At 52.4% G+C, this 22688-nt stretch overlaps 1 protein-coding gene and 1 pseudogene across 1 annotated transcript; one reads left to right on the top strand and one right to left on the bottom strand.

The window, feature by feature from the left end:
• Nucleotides 1-11254: 11254 nt before the first annotated feature.
• On the bottom strand, nucleotides 11255-15728 carry LOC117083234 (flocculation protein FLO11-like). Its single transcript, XM_033210645.1, is given in 1 exon segment — nucleotides 11255-15728. A coding segment is annotated over 1 exon segment (780 nt). The 5' UTR covers nucleotides 14328-15728; the 3' UTR covers nucleotides 11255-13547.
• Nucleotides 15729-19230: 3502 nt separating this feature from the next.
• LOC117078103 lies at nucleotides 19231-22472 on the top strand (annotated as a pseudogene).
• Nucleotides 22473-22688: the final 216 nt, after the last annotated feature.

Here is a 22688-nt window from a genome sequence, read left to right as displayed (position 1 = left end):
GCACCATTGCATTCCAGCCTGAGCAACAAGAGCAAAACTCCATCTCAGACAAAGAAAACAATGAAATAGACATCCATCACATACACATATGCTTCTTCTAGTCACATTTTCCTCTTCTGATTTAATATACTCTGGAGATCAGTTCACATGAGCTCCTATAGAACTATGCATTCTTCCCTCAAAGGCTCCATGGTACAGATGTGCTAGAGCTGAGTTAGCCACTCCTCTGATGGATTTAGATTTATTGACAGTATTTTGCTAATGCAAACCATGAATTGAAAGTTATAGTGGTTTTTTTTGTTTGTTTGTTTTTGTTTTGTTTTGTTTTGTTTTGTCTTTTTGAAGTTGGGAGGCTCCTAAGAATCAGAATGGTAATCAGAAAACCTTGACCTTCCTTCATGGTTTGTAATCGCCTGATGGGGTCTTCCTACCCATTGCCCAGACAAAACCAGCTCATTGAGACTGTGGCATTGCAATAAAGAGCTTAACTGACGTGAGGCTGGCCATGCCACCTGGGAGACGGAGCTGCTACTCAAATCACTCTCCCTGAAAATGTGGAGGCTGGGGTTTCACCAGGGTAGTTTGGTGGGCGGGGGCTATAGGAATGGGTGCTGCTGACTGGCTGGGGATGCAGTCACAGGGCTGTGGGAAAGGCTCCCTGTTCAATGAATCTGCTTCCGGGTGGGGCCACAGGACTGCTTGAGCTAACAGTCAAGGGTCCAGGTGGGACCATCCGGTTGTCAGAAATGCAAAAACCTGAAAGGATTTCTGGTTGAAATGAAAGGGTTGCATTTCAAAAGGCCAGTCTTAGGTTCTATAATAGTGAACTGGAAAACTTGCAAATCTTGTGACCTCCGGAATAATGACTGGTAGCCATTTAACTCAATTCTGAGCAGAATTCAGGTGGCCTTTCATTAGTTGGCTCCGGGGGTGGTGGGAACCAAGTGGGCAAGACAGCTGAGGCTTGGCCACACACACAGAAAGCACCGACCCTGTGTGGAATGACAGATGCTAGGACAAATGCGGCGACCTGGTGTGACAGGCGTGGGAACAGCAGTGCTATGGTGATGTCTAATGCATAATTGTCAGCAAGTGCTGTCGGCCCTACTTTCAAGGGATGTCCAGGAGCCAGCCATTCTCCCCACCCCTGCTGCCACCCCTCTGGTCCTGCCACTGTCATCACTTGCTTGGATCCTTGCAGTGGCCCCTCTGGGCTCCCTCCCTCTGCCCACCCACCCCTGGGTCCCTGGCCCACGCAGCATCCAGAGGGCTCCAGGTCCCCATCGCACTCCTCCTCTGCTCAGAAGAGGCTCCCCTGCCGAAGTAAAGGGCAGAGTACTCCAGGGCCCTGTGCGAACTCCTGCTTCCTTGACCTCTGAGTCCTCACCTCCTCTTACCCTCCCCCGGCTACCCATCAGCCACACCATCCTCCTCGCCATTTCCCCCTATGAGCCAGGCACCTGCGGACCTCTTGGCCTTTGCACCAGCTAAGTCCCCGACCCGGCTGTCTCTTCCCAGATGCGGACACAGCTCACTTGCCCACTTCCTTTAAGCCTTTGCTTCCACTCTATCTAACACACCAACACCACCCACCCACCTCAGCTCGATCTTTCTCCTAAGCACATTTCTAGTTGAACATACAACATATGATCTCTATTTACCACCATTATTGTCTGGCTTTCCTCACTGAAATCGGAACCCTGAAGACAGGAATTTTCTTGTTTTGTGCACTGTGGTAACTGCTCAGCAACTCGAACAGTGCCGGGCACATGGAGTAGAGGCTCAGTAAGTATTTATTGAATAAATGAACGAATAGTGTTTGCTGAAAGAACCTTCACACTAGGGAATATTTTAAGTGTTGCTGCAATTCCCGACCAGCAAGATGCAGAGGAAAACCTCGAGAAGAGGACCCAGAGAAGGAAACCACAGTGTTTACACACCAGCATCCAAAAGAGAGAAAATGCCAGCTCAGACCTGGAGCCTGGTCACGGAGGACAAAGGTCCTGACAAGGACTGTACCATGCAGAGGTCACTACCTGCTACCTGGGGTATGAGACTCTCCTTGATTCAACAATATTCAATGAGACAGTCAATCTGATTCCTGACAGGAGGGGCCAAGGCAAGGTGGTCTAGCCAGCCAGTAGGATTGAGTGACAAGCACAGACCCATGCCAGAATTAGAGGCCACACAGGAGGTTCCACAAATGCACCTCCTAAGTGCTTGGTGCTGAGACCACAAAGCCAAAGAAATGAGGCTTCTTGGTTTGATTGCAGACTCAGCAAAAATGAACCTAAGCCTGCTCCTCATGGCTGGATCGTGTCCTGGGGAGGCACCAGCGTTCAGCTTGGCCTGCTTAAGTATATAGTTTTTAACTCTGTGTGTGTTCTGTTGCGACTCTGTACATTTAGACATCTGTGCAGGGGGACTCATGAGGAGACCAGTCTCCCTGGCAGGCCCAGATGTAACCTAGCCTGAGGCAGGAGGGGAATACAGGTGGAGGTAGATGTTCTTTCAGTCTCCCTGGCAGAGATCAAGGTCAGCTTGGCAAAGCTTCTGCCATGGCTGGCTCTTATGTGGGGGAGGGAGGCAGTCCCCAGAGCAGGAATTCCTTCCCTGGGGCTCCTTTCTTTGCAGGGGAAAAGCCAGCCATCCTCCCCTCCATGCCTCCTTCACTAAAGCCTGTGAGTGAGCTGGGTAATCCATGCCCCAGGGGCAAACCTCTGGGCTCTGGCTTAGCCCCACCCCAGGGAAACATTCACAGCCCCTGGTAAGAGAGCCCTGCTGCAGGAAGACTCTAGGGCAGGGCCGAGCTGCTGGGTCCTGGGCTGTTGGTGACAGTACCCCAGGCTCCAAACTCTCTGGGCCTGGGGGCAATTCGCTTCCTTGGTGACAACAGATTCCCACCCCACCCCACCCTACCGCCGGCGCCTGGGCAGGGAGGCACGGGAGGTGGCAGGAGAGGGGAAGCAGGGACCAGACAGGAGGAAGAGATGATACCCTGGGCCAGGTGGCCACCGTACCTGCTGAAGTGAGAAACTCTGGCTTCTCCCAGTAGAAACTTCAGGATCCCCAAAATTGGACCAGCAAATAAACTTAGTGACAGTCACACCAGCCTTCTGGAAACTCACAGTAGGCATCCACTGCCCCTGTGGGTCCCCAGGACCCCTGTGCCTGTGGCCTCGGGGACCCAGTTCTGTACTTCCAATGCTCTGCAGACGCACCTCGGGCTTGAATCCCATCTCACTGATTCCACAAATACTGATTTGTGGCCTACTGGGTGTGAGGCCTCTGTGGCTGTGGGGGAGGCAAGGTCCCTGCTCCAGTGGGAGTGACAGGTGTAAAACAGAATGACTTCAGAACCTGGGAAGGGGGACAAAGCAGAGTACTGGGAAGTGGGTGGGCACAGGGCAGCCTGGGATGGGGGAAACAGCAAATCTTTGCCATCCGTTCCTGGTCATATATCATTGGGGATGCTACCTGATTTCTCCTCAGCCTCAGTTTCCTCACCTAGACAGTGGAGCTGGAGCCCTCCCCACTGCTAGACCCCACTCTCTGGGCTGCCTCTAAGAAGCCCGCCCTGCTCAGGCCTGCTCCCTGTCTCCATGGTTGTCAGTCCCTCCCGAGAATGTCCCCACAAAAGGAGGCCGCTGGCTGCAGAGGGAGATGAACGACCCAAGGTTGCCTGGCCTGTGCCTAGGGCCCCATGGCTCCTGAGGCCCGGCCTTGGTGGACCCTGGAAGGGGCTTTCTCTGTGGGTTTTGCCCTGGTGCCTGGAGCCCCTTCCCTATGGGCACCTCTCAGCGTGATTAACACAGGCAGACGGGACCTGAAGGGGCCATTGGTCCTTCTGAAAATGCTCACCAGTCAGTGTGAGTGTGGGGAGACCATGCACAACGTGTGGGACTCTGCCCTGCACCCGCTCAGAGCCTCAGCCCTTCAGAGCCACCGGTAATGATTTGCTGTGGGGTTACCCTGATTCTTCTGAGGTCTCTTTTCCTTTCAGTTTTTCTGAGAAACTGAGAGGATCACATGACTGCATGCCACCTAAACTAGGCTGTGCACAGCCCACGTTCTGTGCAAGGAGGGCACAAAGCAGCCGAGTGTCTGTGACCCACCCACCTGCCACCTTTCCAATGCTACTACAAGATTTGCAAGAAACAGTCATTTATCAGGAACCATCTTTATTAAAAAAGATAAAATAGAGCAGGGCAGGGGAGAAGTGCTGCAGGCTCCCGTGTTGCTGGGCAGGATCCTCCCCAAAGCCATTGGTGTCCACTGTCAATGTTCTTGGACCTCAGGGCCTTCGTCCTCTCCAATCTAAATGCAGGGAGACATTTGACATGGACTCTCTCAGGTGTTTTGCAAAACAACAACAACAACAACAACAACAAAAAACATTCTCATTGACTCTGGTCACCCTGCTGTGCACTAGATGTCAAAACCTCTTCCTCCTGTCCAGACTTTGGTCCTTTGACCGACAACCCCCTCATTCCCTCCCTCTGCCACTCTCCTGCCCCTGGTCACCATCCATCTACTCACTACTACTATGGGGTCAACTTTTTTAGATCAACATTTCTGGGACATCAAGTGGAATTGGTCTCTGTGAGGTGGTGGAGATGCTAAGTAGCGGGATTTCCTCATTCCACGGTGCACACATCTATCTAATCCTCACATTGTACCCCATGAATGAATACAAGCATGATTTGCCAATTAAAATAATACTAATAAAGACAGAATAAATGCAGTAAAATACAAGAAGTGCGGCTTCACCTTCCCACCTACTTGATTTTTGTCTTCAGTCGTGCAACTATGTTGGGGCAATCTTATTACTCCTTTTCTTCGGTGGGCGCGTGCAACAAAATCTTAACAGAATTGAAAGGTGCATGGTCTGGCAGCCCTGCGGCAGCCCCAGCTTCTTGTTGGTGAGGCTGACATCACAGCCTCAGGCTGCCCAGCTTGGACAACGCTGGCTTCCTGCGATGGTTGTCGCTGGGCCAGGGACGTTTCTGGGTCTCTGCCACTGCTGCTGGTGCTCTGGGTGGAGGGAGAACCCACAGGGTCATGCTGGGGGCTTTGCTAAAACTGGCTTCCTCTGCAGGCCGGCAGGGGCCCCGGCAGGAACAGTGGTCTTCTGCTGAATGCTGAATATGGGACACGCTGGCGTGTTGTGAGCCTGCTTCGGTGGGAGAGGGAAGGTGGAAACTTCAGGGGGTAGAGAAGGACAGGTGGGAACCCCAGGAGGAAGGGACCATGGTCTGATGGTGGACTGCTGCTTTTGTTTGTTCTAAAAGGAGGTAGGTGGCCATAGGATAGTGAAATGCTATTTATCTGATTGGCACAGAGACGTTCTTGTCTGGAATCCCATGGCCAGCATGCGCTGGGTGGTTTGAGGTTCGGGTGGTCCAGTAGCGGCTCTTTGTATGTTGTCCATGGCATCTCCTGGCCACAGTTCACCCACCAGTCCCTCAAAACGTATTTCAGTAGGGGCCACTCCCTGGGGTCTAGTGTTAGTAACTTTTGAATGAGTCTTTCAAGTTGAAGGGGGAAAAAAATGGTGGGGCGTGGTAGCTTCCTGTGCGAATTTTATTCTTGAGGTCCATCGTGTTCCCCGAATAGAAGGGCAAGGCCCCGGCCACCATATGGTAGAGGAGGACGCCGAGGCCCCATATGTCCGTGGCAGGGCACTGGTACCACCAGCCCAGGAAGAGTTCTGAGCAGGAATGGTGGGCTTCTGCCCTCACTTCTCGCCCTTCTTGGGCAGCCAAAAATTAAAAGTGGGAACAGCTGGCTCCCTTTGAGCTCTCTTTGGTTCCACAGGGAAGGTGGACTTTGTCAGATGGGGAAGAACAGGTGGGACCCCCAGGAGGAAGGGACTGTGCTCCAATGACGGAGTGCCTCCTCCTCTGCACTTCTCCTGTACCCCAGGATTAGGTACGTGGCCTCCAATGACGGAGTGCCTCCTTCTCTGCACTTCTCCTGTACCCCAGGATTAGGTACGAGGCCATGGGATAATCATATATGTATTTTTTGTGGGGGTAATATTGATTCCAAGATGCGTGATGCTTGGAATCCCACGGCCACCATGACCAGGGTTATAGGGGGCATAGGTGTCCAGGGTCTCTGTATGCTGTCAGCAGTGTCTTCTGGCCGGCACTGACCCAGGGGTCCCACATCAGCTGGTTTAGTGGGGGTCGCTCCCTGGGGTCGAGGGTGAGGACTTGTTTTACTAGTGTTTCCAGTGGAAATGAACAAATAAGTGGGTAGTCATACTGTCACATAGCCTGAGGCGGGAAGGAACCACAGGTGGGGCTGGATGTTCTTTCAGCCTCCCTGGCAGAGATCACAGACAGAGTGGTCAGCTTGGCCAAGATTCTGAGGGCTGGCTCTGATGTGGGAGAGGGAGGCAGTCCCCAGAGCAGGAATGCCTTCCCTGGGGCTCATATCCTTGCAGGGGAAAAGCCAGTCATCCTCCCCTCAGAGCCTCCTTCACTGCAGCCGGTGGGGGGCGAGTGACCTGGGGGATCCATGCCCCAGGGGCTAACCTCTGGGCTCTGGTTTAGCCCCACCTCGGGGAAACATTCACAGCCCCTCCGGAAGAGAGCCCTGCTGCGGGAAGACTCTAGGGGAGGGTCCAGCTGGGAGAGTCCTGGGCTGTTGGTGGCAGTACCCCAGGCTCCAAACTCCCTGGGCCTGGGGGCAATTCCCTTCCCTGGGTACAAGAGATTCCCACCCCGCCCTGCCCTACTGCCCGCCCCGCGGGGAAGTGGCCCAGGAGAGGTATCCTGGTGATTCGAGTCGGCGTCAGCCTGGGTAGCATGGCCCCGGGGAGGCAGACAGGGCGAACGGGGCAGGCCCCAGGCTCCAGAGCAGCTGCTGACAGGCTGTCAGGCGGCGTCGGGTCTCCATGGAGACGGGGGCGGGGCCAGGAGGAGGTGAGCGGCGGCGGGCGGGGCTTTTAACGGTCATCCGCCCTGCCCAGCCTGGACAAAAAACACACAGCCCGGCCTGGGAGACGGAGCTCTGCGGGCGGCCGGGGCTGCCTCCTTCCAGGTGCTGCTGCCCCAACACAGGCGGGCACCCTCTGCGGGTTCCGCGGCTCCCGGCCCGCTCAGCGCCTCCAAAGGCCTCAGCTGAGGGTAACCCCCCGCAGCTGGGGGTCACTCCTCTGAGCCTCCCGACCTTCCCATGGGTCCTTTGGAGGCCTGGGTTTTGGAATTTGTCCTTCCTAAGTGCCGCCCTCCGGCCGCGGCTGCTGCAGGACCACAGCTGACCGAGTGCGGCCGCATCCCCTGCGGCACCCCCCCGCGGCCTCCCCGCCCCCCGTCCCCCGCCCCCCGCTCCCCGCTTCAAGGGCACAGGGCAGAGGCGCCTCAAGCCACAGAGCCTCAGAGCTGCCAGGAGCTGACCCTCCGGGTGGGGAGAGGACACTAACTCTGGTCCTCTCCACTTCTCAAGGCTCCTTCTCACTTTCAGTGAACGGCTCCCAGCACCTCAGGGGCCTTCCTGTTTCACTGATGTTAACAAGCGATCATTGGTCACCTCTGGTGTGCAGGGACAGAGAAGACAGACAACGCTGGCCCCCGGGTGGGCGAGGGAGTCTAGTCTATCAGTGCAGAAAACTCCCCATAGAGGTGGAGACTAGAAAGGAGACACCAGGAACAGTGAGGGTGGAAGATGGCGGTGACCCTACTGCAGATGGGGTGTTCAGGGAAGGTTTCTCTGAGGGGGTTACATTCACTAGATCGACCAAGGGATGGTCAGGGCCTGTGAAAGTCTTTTAAGAGAGGGAATGGCAGTGTCCAGTTGACCCTTTCAGGGATGGGAATAGGGCAGCAGGGTAGGGGTGTGAGCCTGGCAGGCAGGGCCCAGACACCATGTGATGGGTGCAGGGGTGAGACCTACGGAGGCTCTGAAAAAGGCCTGGGCCTCAGAAGATGGGGAAGCAAGAAGACCCACTTGGAGGCCTTCACAACCTTCACAGGCCAGAATTCGGTTTAGGTTTCAGATAGGGGCTGGGTCCCTCACACTCTTCTTGAGCCGAAAGGGCTCCATCCAGGTCCTTGGGCTCTTTCCACAAAGACATGGTTCTGGGGTCCCGGCTACACAGACACCCTTCTGATGGTTGTCGTCTGCAGCCAGGCAGGGGGCATGGGCCGACCCGCCCCTTCCTTTGCCAAGTGGACAGATGAAGGGAGCCTGTGAGGGCAGGATTGCTGGATTGGAAATTGGACTTGGAGTGTAATCCAAACGCCCCACGGGCCCCGCCTCTTCTCTGGAGCTCGGCTTCAAGAAAACTGGGACAAGGGATGGCAAGACCAGCTCTCAAGACCCTTGCCCCTCCACCCCGTAATGCTTTTAGATGGTTCTCAGGGGCCACCTTTTCCAGGAAGAATTCTCGGGTTATAGGAAAGTAAAGGGAGGAATCGTGCTTTGAATGGCCCTTTGATCAGGCTCTAGACAAGGTGTTGGTTTGAAGGGGTTTGCTTTTCCTCCCGCCTCATCCCCCTTCACAAAACCTGAGTCCTAGGGAGGCCGGGAGTGAGATTCCTGTTTCTAGATTTTCATCATTTCATATTGCACAGGAGGAGGTCTGGGGAAAAAGGAGACACATACTAGCAAGTATATAGAAGATATATACGCACTAGGTTCTGGAGCAGTTGCTGAGATCTGGTCCAGCGGCCATGGAGACGGGGGCGGGGCCAGGTAGCAGTGACGCAGCAGGGGGCGTGGCTCACAACGGCCCCGCCCAGCCTGGGCAGAGTCGGAGCCCGGACTGGGAGGCAGAGCCAGAGACCCGTAGGCACAGCCCAACCCCTGCGAGCTTGCCCAGTAGGGAGCTCAGGATCCCCAAGATTGGACAGGCAAATAAGCTTAGTGACAGTCCCACCAGCCTTCCCGAGAGTCACGGTAGGCGTCCACGGCCCCTGCGGATCCCTAGGCCTGCTCTCTCAGGCGACCTTGGGGACGGACCCAAGGCTGCACTTCCAGTGCTCTGCAGACACACCTCGGGCTTGAATCCCAGGGTCTCACTGATTCCACAGATATTGATTGAGGGCCTCCTAGGTGCCAGGGCTGTGTGGCTCTCAGGGAGGCAAGGTCCTTGTTCCAGTAGGGGTGACAGGTGTAAAACAGGACGACTTAAGAACCTGAGAATGGGGACAAAGCAGAGTATTGGGAAGTGGCTGGGTGGGTGTGGGGCAGCCTGGGACGGGGTAAACAGCAAATCTTTGCCTTCTGTTCCTGGCCAGATTTCATTGGGGATGCTACCTGATCTCTCTTCAGCTCAGTTTCCTCACCTGGACAGTGGAACTGAACCCAACCCCCACTATCTGACCCTGCTCTCTGGGCTGGCTTTAGGGAACCCGCCCTGCTCAGGCCTGCTCCCCACCCTCCATGGCTGTCAGTCCCCCAGGAGAAGAATGTCTGCCATATGGAGGCTGCTGGTAGCAAAGGATGATGAACAAGCCAAGGTTGCCCGGCCTGCATGCTGGCCCAGGTGGATACTTGAAGGGAGTTTCTCTGTTTGTGGGCTTTTGCCCTGGTGCCCTTCCCTATAGTCCCTTGACCCAGCCCAGTTCAATGGGCTGGAAGCCCTGGCTTCAGAAGAGGATATGTCAAGCTCTACCACAGGTCACAGCCAGAAACAATTCTGGCCTTGTCCAGTGATAGTAAAAGTTAGGCCTGGGAAGGTGTCCTCTCACAGGAGAGCACTTCCAGAAGGGGCACAGCAGCAAGGTGGAGGGACAGACTCTGACGGGCCTTTGGGGAGCTCAAGCAGAACCCACAGGGGCCCTCTTTCTGCGGTACAAACTGGCATTGGGTGGAGGGAGATCCAGTATTGACACCTGAGGGACCTTCACCCCCAATGTGGATTTAAAGGACAGCAGCTCACTGGGGAGACAAGGGGCTCCACAACACTCCCACCCTCTCCTGAGACTACTTCTTGCTACCTGGTCCTGCTCTTTATTGGGAAAGGAGAATCTTATCTGACTGGGGGAACTCCAGGACCCACCCTGGCCACCATCAGTAGTGGGTACCGCATGTTCAAGGTTGGCACACTGAGATGCCGGCCATGCACAAGGATGGGGCCTTCTGGACCTACCTCAAGCTCCTTAGGAACCCACAAGGAAGCTCCCTGGTGGGTGCTGATGGACATCTACACCCGTAGATTCACTGCCTGACATAGAAAGACCAGGTTCCTAGGAAGCTGGAACTTGCCTTATGAAAGCCCCATTCGTACCACCTGCTCCATCCCTCGGGGCTGCTGCTGTCTTGCCATCAACCCTCCCCTGACACCCAGGATGCCTGCCTCACCCAGAAGCACTCCTCCGTCAGGACTCTGAGGGGTAGCGCTTCATGCTGCTGTTATCAAAAGGGGAAACCATCGAAGCACAAAGGCCAGCGCCACACTAGACAGCCAGGAGCCCAGCAGCACAAGTGGCCCCCTAAGGCGCTTTGGGGACCACACCCATACCACTCTGACCCCAGCACAGTCTGGTTCCCAAGGCTTCAGGGTCCTCCTGGAGACCGCTCAGCGTCCCACAGGCAGACGAGACCTGAAGGGGTCGCTGGTCCTTCTGAAAATGTTCACCAGGCAGTATGAACGTAGGGAGGCCACGCACAATGTGAGACTCTGTCCTGCACCCGCTCAGAGCCTCAGCCCTTCAGAGTCACTAATAATGATTTACTCTGGGTGGGGTCACCCTGATACTTCTCTGAGGTCTCCTTCTGTTTTTCTGAGTAACTGAGAGGACCACTTGACTGCATGCCACCTGAACTAGGGTGTGCACAGCCCTTATTTTGTGCAGGGAGGGCACAAAGCAGCAGAGTATCTGTGACCTATTTGCCACCTAATGCTACTACAAGATTTGCAAGAACTGGTAATGGTTACTGGTAATCAGTAACCATTTTTATTTGAAAAGATAGGCCGGGCGCGGTGGCTCAAGCCTGTAATCCTAGCACTTTGGGAGGCCGAGACGGGCGGATCACGAGGTCAGGAGATCGAGACCATCCTGACTAACACGGTGAAACCCCGTCTCTACTAAAAACTACAAAAAACTAGCCGGGCGAGGTGGCGGCGCCTGTAGTCCCAGCTACTCGGGAGGCTGAGGCAGGAGAATGGCGTGAACCCGGGAGGCGGAGCTTGCAGTGAGCTGAGATCCGGCCACAGCACTCCAGCCTGGGTGACAGCGCGAGACTCCGTCTCAAAAAAAAAAAAAAAAAAAAAAAAAGAAAAGATAAAATAGAGCTTTGCAGGAAAGTACTGCAGGCTCCCACGTTGCTGGGCAGACGGCAGCCTGGGCGTCTCACCCAGCTCCTCCCTACAGCCATTGGCATACACTGTCAGGTTTCAATGTTCTTGGACCTCAGAGCCTTCATCCTCTCCAATCTAAATGCAGAGAGACACTTGACATGGATTCTTTCAGGTGTTTTGCAAAATGCAAGACATTCTCATTGACTCTGGTCACTCTGCTGTGCACTAGATGTCAAAACCTCTTCCTCCTTCCTGAGACTTTGGTCCTTTAACTGACAACCCCCCCATTCCCTCCCTCTGCCGCTCTCTGGCCCCTGGTCACCATCGATATACTTGATACTTCTATGGGGTCAACTTTTTTAGATCAACACTTCCGGGACTTCACGTGGAATTGGTCTCTTGGTCTCTCTGAGGTGGTGGAGATGCTAAGTAGCGGGATTTCCTTATTCCACAGTGCACACATTCATCCAATCCTCACATTGTACCCCGTGAATGAATACAAGCATGATTTGCCAAATGAAACAATACAATAAAGACAGAAGAAATATAGTAAAATGCAGGAATTGTGGCTTGACCATCCCAACGACTTGATTTTTGTCTTCAGTCATGCAACTATGTTGGGGCAATATTATTCCTCCTTTTCTTTGGTGGACACAGGCAAAAACATTTTAATAGCATGCAAAGACATCCATCTCCTGGCAGCCCGGCGGCAGCCCCAGCTTCTTGCCGACGAGGCTGACGTCACAGCCTCAGGCTTCTCAGCTTAGACGACGCTGGTTTCCTGGGATGGTTTTCGGTGGATCAGGGACGTTTCTAAAACTTCACCACTGTTGCTGGTGCTCTGGGTGGAAGGGGAGACAACAGGGTCATGCTGGGGGCTTCACTAAAACTTCCTGGCTTCCCCGATCTGGCTTCCTCTGCAGGCTGGCAAGTGTACTGGCAAGAATGGCGGTCTTCTGCCCAGACATCTGGCCTTCCTCGACAGGCTGAATGTTGAATGTCTGACAAGCTGGCTCCCTATGAGCCCGCATTGGTGGGAGAGGGAAGGTGGGAAGTTCAGAGGATGGGGAAGGACAGGTGGGAACCCCAGGAGGAAGGGAATGTTCTCTGATGGTGGAGCACTTCCTCTCTTGTTTTGTGTGCTCTAAAATGAGGTAGGTGGCCACTGCATAGTTGAATTTTCTTTCTGCGACTGCCATAGAGATGTTCTCGGCCTGGAATCCCATGGCCACCAAAAGCTGGGTTGTTTTGGGATTCAGGTGGTCCAGGATTTGTTCTTCATATGTTGTCAGAGGAAACGCCTGACCACTGTTCACCCACTGGTCCCTCATAACTTCTAGTGTGGTCTGCTCCCTGGGGTCTACTGCTGATAGTTTTTTAATGAGGCTTTTAAGACCTCAGGAAAAGTAGCCTGGGGAAAAATAGCTTCCACTTTAAATTTTTGCTGAGAGGACCCTAACACTGCATGAGCAGAAGGGCAGAACCCTGGCCACTATGTGGTATAAAATTACTCTGAGGCTCCGAATATCCAAGGTGGGGCATTGGTAGCCCTGGCCTAGGAATGGGGCCATGTAGGGGTAGGTGCCACAAAGGGCTGTCAGCTTCTGCCTGTCATGGAATGTGGTACCAAAGCCAAAGTCCGCGATCTTAATGTTACCATCCTCATCAAGAATGATGATTTCCGGGTTCAGGTCTCTCTCTATGTGAAATTTATTTGCTATGACTACTGCATGGCCAACGGAATCTGCCTGTATATGGTCCAGGCCTCCTCCTCCCTCGTGAGGCCATGGTAGTCTATCGGTTGTGTGGGTCTCCTCCTCTTGCATACTCAGTTACTAAATAAAGAACTGGTGTCGGGGGTGTCAATCACTTGATACAACTGTACAATACTGAAGTGGCAGAGAGACTTTAAAATACTCTCTCTTTGGAGAGTGATGCCGGGAGAGCCAGCCTTGGGAATGATTTTGATGGCCATTTGGGTCCCAATCAGCACGTGATTGGCCAGTTGGACCTCACTGAATGTGCCACGGCCGATGGTGTCTAGGATTTTACAGTTCTGGATCTCCTGGTCAGGTGTGGTGGCCGATCCCTGCTGCATAGTGCCACCTCTCTACACTGACTATAAAACTACTCTTAAGTGTAGTGACTATGCTAATACTGACCCCACCGACTTGATTTTTGTCTTCAGCCATGCAACTATGTTGGGGTCATCTTATTCCTCCTTTTCAGTAGTGGACACAGGCAAAAACATTTTAATAGAATGGAAATGCATCTGCTGGCAGCCCTGCAGCAGTCACAGCCTTCTTACTGGCAAGGCTGAAGTCAAAGCCTTGGGCAGCCCAGCTTGAATGACACTGGCTTCCTGGGATGGTTGTTGCTGTGTCGGGGACATTTCTGGGTCTCCACCACTGCTACTGGTGCTCTGGGTGGAGAAGGCCACAGGGTGTTGCTGGGGGGCTTGTTGATCCAGGGATGTTTCTGGGTCTCCACCACGGCTGCTGGTGCTCTGGGTGGAGGGCGAGGTCACAGGGTCATGCTGGGGAAGTGGTGAGCCACAGGTTTCTGGGTCTGCACCACTTTTGCTGTTGCTTTGGGTAGAGGGGGAGGCCACAGGGTCATACTGGGCAGCTTATTGAGCCTGGGACATTTCTGCGTCTCCACCACTGCTGCTGGTGCTCTGGGTGGAGGGGGAGGCCACAGGGTCATGCTTAGGGGCTTGTTGAGCCAGCGAGGTTTCTGGGCTGGGATCATTTCTGTTGATGCTCTTGGTGGAGGAGGAGGCCACAGGGTCATGCTGCGGGGCTTGTTGAGCCAGGGAGGTTTCTGGGTCTGAACCACTGCTGCTGGTGCTCTGGGTGGAGGGGGAAGCCAAAGGGTCATGCTGAGGGACTTGATTAAAGCTCTCTGGCTTCCTCTGCAGGCCGGCAGGTACACTGGCCAGAAAGGGGCTCTTCTGCTTACTGCTCTGAGCCCTCTTCAGCAGGAGAAAGGTGGTGGAAACTTCAGTGGATAGAGGAAAAAAGTTGTGAGCCCCAGGAGGGTCTCTGGTCTGATAGTGGATGGCTTCTTTCATTTTGTTTGTTCCAAAATAAGGTAGGTGGCCACGGGATAACTGAATAATTTTTCTTTAATTGCCATGGAGATGTTCTCAGCCTGGAATCCCATGGCCACCAAAAGCGTGGTTGTTTTGGGGTCCGGATGTTCCAGGATTTGTTCTTTATACGTTGTCAGTGGCAACTCCTGGCCACTGTTCACCCATGGGTCCCTCATAACTTCTAGTGTGTTCTGCTTCCTGGGGTCTACTGTTAATAGTTTTTTATGAAGGCTTTTAAGACCTCTGGAAATGTATACTGGGGGAAAATATCTTCCATTTTAAATTTTTTCCATGAGGACAGCAAGGCTGCCTGAGTGGAGGGGCGAAAACCTGGCCACCATGTGATGTAATGTTACTCCGAGGCTCCAAACATCCATAAGGGGGCATTGGCAGCCCTGGCCCAGGAACACTTCTGGGGCCATGTAGGGGTAGGTGCTACAAAGGGCTGTCAGCCTCTGTCCTTCATTGAACGTTGTATGGAAGACGAAGTCTGCGATCTTAATGTTACTGTCCTCATCGAGTACGATGTTTTCTGGCTTCAAGCCTGCCTCTATGGGCAATATTTTTGCTGTGGCGTACTGCATGGCCGACAGAACCTGCGTGAACGTGTTCTGGACCTCCTCCTCCCTCGTGAGGTAGTGGTGGTGTATCAGTTGTGCGGTTCTCCTCCTCTTGCACACTCCGTTACTAAACAAACTGGTGTTGGGGGTGTCAATCAGTTGATATATTTGTACAATACTAAAGCGATGGAGAGACTTCAAAATACTTCTCTCTCTCTCTGGAGAGTGAGGCTGTGGGAGCTAGCCTTGGGGATAATTTTGATGGCCATTTGGGTCCCAGTCAGCACATGATGGGCCAGTTGGATATCACTGAATGTGCCACAACCGATGGTGTCCAAGATTTCACAGTTCTGGAGCTCCCGGCCAGGTGGGGTGGAGGCCGATCCCTTCTCCAAAGTGCCACCTCTCTACACTGACTATAAAACTACCCTAGCAGTACTGACTAAGCTAACAATAATGACCCCATCGACTTGATTTTTGTCTTCGGCCATCAAACTATGTTAGGGTCATCTTATTCCTACTTTTCGGTGGTGGACACAGGCAAAAATATTTTAATAGAATGGAAATGCATCTCTTGTCAGCTCTGTGGCAGCCTCACCTTCTTATTGGTGAGGCTGGCATCAAAGCCTCGGGCTGCCCAGCCTGAAAAACGCTGGCTTCCTGAAATGGTTGTTGTGTTAGTGAGATTTCTGGGTCTCCGCCACTGCTACTGGTGCTGGTGCTCTGGGTGGAGAGGGCCACAGGATGATGCTGGGGGGCTTGTTGAGCCAGGGAAGTTTCTGGGTCTCCACTGCTGCTGCTGATGCTCTGGATGGAGGGGGAGGCCACAGGGTCATGCTGGGGGGCTTGGTGAGCCAGGAAGGTTTCTGGGTCTCCACCAGTGCTGCTGGAGCTCTGGATAGAGGAGGCCACAGTGTCATACTAAAAGGATTGGAGAACCAGGGAGGTTTTTGGTTCTGCACCACTGCTGCTGGTGCTGTGGGTGGAAGGGGAGGCCACAGGGTCATGCTGGGGAAGCTTGTTGAGCCAGGGACATTTCTGGGTCACCACCACTGCTGTTGGTGCTCTGGGTGGAAAGGGGGTCATGCTGGGAGGCTTCACTGAAGCTCTCTGGCTTCCTCTGCAGGCCGGCAGGTGCACTGGCCAGAAAGGGGCTCTTCTGCCGAATGCTATGAACCCGCTTCAGTAAGAGAAAAAAGGTGAAAACTTCAATGGATAGAGAAAAAAAGTTGGGAACCCCAAAAGGAAGGGACTGTGATCGGATAGTAAACTGCCTCTTTCGTTTTGTTTGCTCCAAAATAAGATAGGCCATGAGAAAATTGAATAATTCTTAGATTGCTACAGAGATGTTCTCAGCCTGGAATCCCATGGCCACCAAGAGTTGAACTGGGGTTTAAGTGGTCCAGGAATTGTTCTTCATATGTTGTCAGAGGCAACTCCTGGCCACTGTTTACCCACGGGTCCCTCTTAACTTTTTCTAGTCCTGTCTGCTCCCTGGGGTCTACTCTTAATAGTTTATTATTGAGGCTTTTGAGACCTCGGGAAAAGTATACTGGGGAAAAATATCTTCCATTTTAACGTTTTGCTGTGAAGATCCTAGCGCTAAGTAAGCAGAACGGCAGAGTTTCACCCACCATGTGACACTGAGGCTCCAAACATCCATGGCGGGGCACTGGTAGCCCTGGCCCAGGAAGAATTCTGGGACCATGCAGGAGTAGGTGCCACAAAGGGCTGTCAGCTTCTGTTCCTCATGGAATGTGGTACTGAAGCCAAAGTCCGTGATCTTAATGTTACTGTCCTCATCAAGAACAATGATTTCCGGGTTCGGGTCTCTATGTGAAATTTATTTGCTATGGCACTACTGCATGGCCGACAGAATCGGCCTGAATGTGGTCCAGGCCTTCTCCCTCATGAGGCCGTGGCGGTGTATCAGTTGTGCAGGTCTCCTCCTCTTGCATACTTCATTACTAAATAAATAACTCATGACAGAGGTGTCCATCAGTTGATATAATTGTACAATACTTAAGTGGCAGAGAGACTTCAAAATACTTCTCTCTCTCTAGAGAGTGATGCTGGGGGAGCCAGCCTTGGGGATGATTTTGTGGCCACCTGGGTCCCAGTCAGCACGTAATGGGCCAGTTGGACCGCACTGAACATGCCACGGCCGATGGTGTCCAGAATTCTACAATTCTAGAGCTCCTGGTCAGGTGTGGAGGCCGATCCCTGCTGCATGGTGCCACCTCTCTATACTGACTATAAAACTACTCTAAGTCTACTGACTATGCTAATAGTACCGATCTCACCTACTTGATTTTTCCCTGAAGCCGTGCAACTATGTGGGGGTCATCTAATTCCTCCTCTTCTGTGGTGGACACAGGCAAAAACACTTCAATAGAATGGAAATGCATCTCCTGGCACCCCCGCAGCAGCCCCAGCTTCTTGTTGGCGAGACTGATTTGTCAAAGCCTCAGGCTGCCCAGCATGGATAACACTGGCTTCCTCGGACGGTTGTTGCTGTGTCAGGGACATTTCTGGGTCTCCATCACTGCTACTGGTGCTCTGGGTGGAGAAGGCCACAGGGTGATGCTCGGGGGCTTGTTTAGCCAGGGACATTTCTGAGTCTTCACCACTGCTGCTGTTGCTCTGGGTGGAGGGGGAGGCCACAGGGTCATGCTGAAGGGCTTGTTGAGCCAGGGAGGTTTCTGGGTCTCCACCACTGCTGCTGGTGCTCTGGGTAAAGGGGGAGGCCACAGGGTCATGCTTGGGGGCTTGTTGAGCCAGAGAGGTTTCCGGGTCTGCACCACTGCTGTTGCTGCTCTGGGTGGAAGAGGCTACAGGCTCATGCTGGGTGGCTCGTTGAGCCAGGGAGGTTTCTGGGTCTGAACCACTGCTGCTGGTGCTCTGGGTGGAGGGGGAAGCCACAGGGTCATGCTGGGGGGCTTGTTGAGCCAGGGACATTTGTGACTCTCCACTACTGCTGCCGGTGCTCTGGGTGGAGGGGGAAGCCAAAGGGTCATGCTGGGGAACTTGATTAAAGCTCTCTGGAGGCCGGGCGCGGTGGCTCAAGCCTGTAATCCCAGCACTTTGGGAGGCCGAGACGGATGGATCACGAGGTCAGGAGATCGAGACCATCCTGGCTAACACAGTGAAACCCCGTCTCTACTAAAAAAATACAAAAAACTAGCCGGGCGAGGTGGTGGGCGCCTGTGGTCCCAGCTACTCGGGAGGCTGAGGCAGGAGAATTGCGTGAACCCAGGAGGCGGAGCTTGCAGTGAACTGAGATCCGGCCACTGCACTCCTGCCTGGGCGACAGAGCGAGACTCCGTCTCAAAAAAAAAAAAAGCTCTCTGACTTTCTCTGTAGGCTGGCAGGTGCACTGGCCAGTAAGAGGCTATTCTGCTCAATGCTGTGAGCCTGCTTTAGCAGGAGAAGGGTAGTGGAAACTTCTGTGGATAGAGGAAAAAAGTTGTGAACCCCAGGAGGAAGGGTCTGTGGTCTGATAGTGGACTGCTTTGTTTGTTTATTCCAAAATAAGGTTGGTGGCTATGGGATAATTGAATAATTTTTGTTGATTGCCACGGAGATGTTCTCAGCCTGCAATCCCAAGGCCACCAAGAGCTGGGTTTTTTTTTTTTTTTTTTTTTTTTGAGATGGAGTCTCGCTCTGTCGCCCAGGCTGGAGTGCAGTGGCCGGATTTCAGCTCACTGCAAGCTCTGCCTCCCGGGTTTATGCCATTCTCCTGCCTCAGCCTCCCGTGTAGCTGGGACTACAGGCGCCCACCACCTCGCCCGGCTAGTTTTTTGTATTTTTTTTTTTTTGAGACGGAGTCTTGCTCTGTCGCCCGGGCTGGAGTGCAGTGGCCGGATCTCAGCTCACTGCAAGCTCCGCCTCCCGGGTTTACGCCATTCTCCTGCCTCAGCCTCCTGAGTAGCTGGGACTACAGGCGCCCGCCACCTCGCCCGGCTAGTTTTTTGTATTTTTTTTTTTTTAGTAGAGACGGGGTTTCACCGTGTTAGCCAAGATGGTCTCGATCTCCTGACCTCGTGATCCGCCCATCTCGGCCTCCCAAAGTGCTGGGATTATAGGCTTGAGCCACCGTGCCCGGCCACACGAGCTGGGTTGTTTTGTGGTTCGGATATTCCAGGATTTGTTCTTCATTCGTGGTCAAAGGCAAATCCTGGCCACTGTTTACCCACGGGTCCCTCATTTCTTCGAGTGTGGTCTGCTCCCTGTGGTCTACTGCTAATAGATTTTAAATGAGGCTTTTAAGACCTCGGGAAAAGTAGACTGGGGAAAAATAGCTTCCATTTTTAATTTCTGAAATGAGGACCCTAACGCTGTGTGAGTAGGGCAGAACCCTGGCCACCATGTGATGCAACGTTACCCGCTGAGGCTCCAAACATTCATGGTAGGGCATTGGTAGCCCTGGCCCAGGAAGAGTTCCGGGGTTTCTTGTTGGCAAGTCTGATGTCATAGCCTCAGGCTGCCCAGCTTGAATGATGATGGCTTCCTGGGATGGTTGCTGCTGTGTCAGGGACATTTCTGGGTCTCCACCACTGCTACTGGTGCTCTGGGTGAGGGAGAGGGCCACAGGCAGGCCGGGCACGGTGGTTCATGCCTGTAATCCCAGTACGTTGGGAGGCCGAGGCAGGTGGATCACCTGAGGTCCAGAGTTCGAGACCAGACCAACATGGAGAAACCTCATCTCTACTGAAAATACAAAATTAGTCGGGCGTGGTGGCGCGTGCTTATAATCCCAGCTACTCAGGAGGTTGAGACAGGAGAATTGCTTGAACCCGGGAGGCGGAAGTTGTGGTGAGCCGAGATCGCACCATTGCACTCCAGCCTGGGCAGCAAGAGTGAAACTCTGTCTCAAGAAAAAAAAAAAACAAAAACAAAACAACAACAACAACAACAAGAAGGCCACAGGCTGATACTGGAAGGCTTGTTGAGCCAGGGACGTTTCTGGGACTCCACCACTGCTACAGGTGCTCTGGGTGGAGGGGGAGGCCACGGGGTCATGCTGGGGGCCTTGTTGAGTCAGGGACATTTCTGGGTACATCCGGTTGTGCAGGTCTGTCTCCTCCTCTTGCATACTTTGTTACTAAATAACAGGGTGATGCTCAGGGTCTTGTTGAGCAAGGGACGTTTCTGGGTCTTCACCGCTGCTGTTGCTCTGGGTGGAGGGGGAGGCCACAGGGTCTTTATGTATTTAAGCATAAAGGCAAGGCTTGGTGCGGTGGCTCATACCTGTCATCCTAACACTTTGCAAGGCTGAGGAGGGTGGACTACTTGATCCCAGGAGTTCAAGACCAGCCTGGGTAACATGGCAAAACCTCATCTCTATAGAAAATACAAAAATTAGCCAGCTATGGTGGTGCATGCCTGTGGTCCCAGCTACTTGGAAGCTGGGGTGGGAGGATCACCTGAGCCTGGGAGGTCAAGGCAGGAGTGAGCCAAGATCGTGTCACTGTACTCTAGCCTGGGTGAGAGAGCCAGAAGCTGCCATGAAATTAAAACAAAATAAAATAAAATAAATAAAATAAAATAAAATACATTGCTGAAAAAAATTAAAGACATGAATAAATGGAAAGAGCTATTGTCTTCATGGATTGGAAGACACTCAATATTTTTAAGATGACAGTACCATTCAAAGTGATTCAGCGTAATCCTTATCAACATAGTTTGCAGAAATAGAAGAATCCATACCAAAATTCACATGGAATTTCAAGGGACCCGCGATTGCCAAAACCTTGAAAAAGAACAAAGTTGGAGGGCTCACACTTCCTGATTTCAATTTTTTTTTTTTTGAGACAAAGTCTTGCTTTTCGCCCAGGCTGGACTGCAGTGGCACGATCTCAGCTCACTGTAAGCTCCGCCTCCTGGATTCACACCATTCTCCTGCCTCAGCCTCCCGAGTAGCTGGGACTACAGGCGCCCACCACCACGTCCAGCTAATTTTTTTGGTATTTTTAGTAGAGATGGGGTTTCACCGTGTTAGCCAGGATGGTCTCGATCTCCTGACCTCATGACCTCCCAAAGTGCAGGGATTACCAGGTGTGAGCCACCGTGTCCGGCCCTGATTTCAGTATTAATACAAAGCTACAGTAGTCAAAACAATGTGGTACTGGCAGAAGGACAGACATATAGACCAATGAAACAGAATAGAGAGTTCAAAGATAAGCCTTCATATATGTGACAAATTGATTTTTTTTTTTTTTTTTTGAGATGGAGTCTTGCTCTGTCACCCAGGCTGGAGTGCAGTGGCGCGATCTCGGCTCACTGCAAGCTCCACCTCCCGGGTTCCCGCCATTCTCCTGCCTCAGCCTCCCGAGTAGCTGGGACTACAGGCGCCCGCCACCACGCCCAGCTAATTTTTTGTATTTTTTTTTAGTAGAGATGGGGTTTCACTGTGATCTCGATCTCCTGACCTTGTGATCCGCCCGCCTCGGCCTCCCAAAGTGCTGGGATTACAGGCCTGAGCCACCACCGCGCCCAGCGACAAATTGATTTTTGACAAGGTTGCCAATATCATTTCAATGGTGAAAGGATCATCTTTTCAGCAAATGGAACTGGAAAAACTGGATATTCATATGCAAAAGAAAAAGTTAAATCCTTAAACTACACTATACACAAAAATTAACTCAAAGTGGATCAAAGACCTAAATTTAAGAAAGTAAAAGAAAACCTTCATGACCTTAGATTCGGCAATGGTATCTTAAGCATGATACCAAAAGGACAAGCAACAACAACAAAAAAATAAGAGAGTGGGTCATCCAGCTTTGGAGTGGCAACCTTCATGGCCCCAGCAACAAAAAAGAGAATTAAATACGGGTGATGTTGAGAAGGTAAGAAGATTTTTGTTCAGAAGTGTGCCCAGTGCCACACCGTGGAAAAGGGAGGCAAGCACAAAACTGGGCCTAATCTCCATGGTCTCTTTGGGTGGAAGACAGGTCAAGCTGTTGCATTATCTTACACAGATGCCAATAAGAACAAAGGGATCACTTGGGGAGAGGATACACTGAGGGAGTATTTGGAGAATCGCAAGGGTATGGAAGAAAAATGATCTTTGCCGGCATTAAGAAGAAGGCAGAAAGGGCAGACTTGATAGGTTATCTCAAAAAAACTACCAATGAGTAATAATTGGCCATTGCCTTATTTATTACAAAACAAATATCTCATGACTGTTTTATGTGTACCCTACTTTAATAGATCTCATACACCAGAATTCAGATCATAAATGAATGACAGAATATTTTGTTGGGCAGTTGTGATTTAAAACTAAGACTGGCTTGTGGTTAAATGTTCAGTTTTTGAATTTTAATAGAAATTCCAATTTAGCACATGGTATCACTGTTTACCCCTTCTAAAGATTTATGATTAGAATTCGTTAGTAATGTTAAACTTCTCACAAAGATGGTGAGTGCCATCTTAAAACTTAATGGAGGTCGGGCGCAGTAGCTCACGCCTGTAATCCCAGCACTTTGGGAGGGTGAGGCGGGTTGTTCACTTGAGTTCAGGAGTTCGGGACCAGCCTGGCCAACCTGGTGAAACCCCCTCTCTACTAAAAATACAAAAATTAGCCAGGCGTGGTGGTAGGCACCTGTAATCCCAGCTACTCGGGAGGCTGAGACAGAATTGCTTGAACCCAGGAGGTGGAGGTTGCAGTGAGCCAAGATCGCGCTACTGCACTCCAGCCAGAACAACTAAGCAAGACTCCATCTCAAAAACAAAAACAAAACCAAAAGCAAAACCAAATTAAAAAAAAAAAACAAACTTA

Source organism: Trachypithecus francoisi, unplaced genomic scaffold (assembly GCF_009764315.1).
Source record: "Trachypithecus francoisi isolate TF-2019V2 unplaced genomic scaffold, Tfra_2.0 Lachesis_group0, whole genome shotgun sequence".
In the NCBI taxonomy this organism is placed as follows: Eukaryota; Metazoa; Chordata; class Mammalia; order Primates; family Cercopithecidae; genus Trachypithecus; species Trachypithecus francoisi.
Note: the sequence above shows the minus strand (reverse complement) of the source record. Positions and strands in the feature narration are given on the sequence as shown.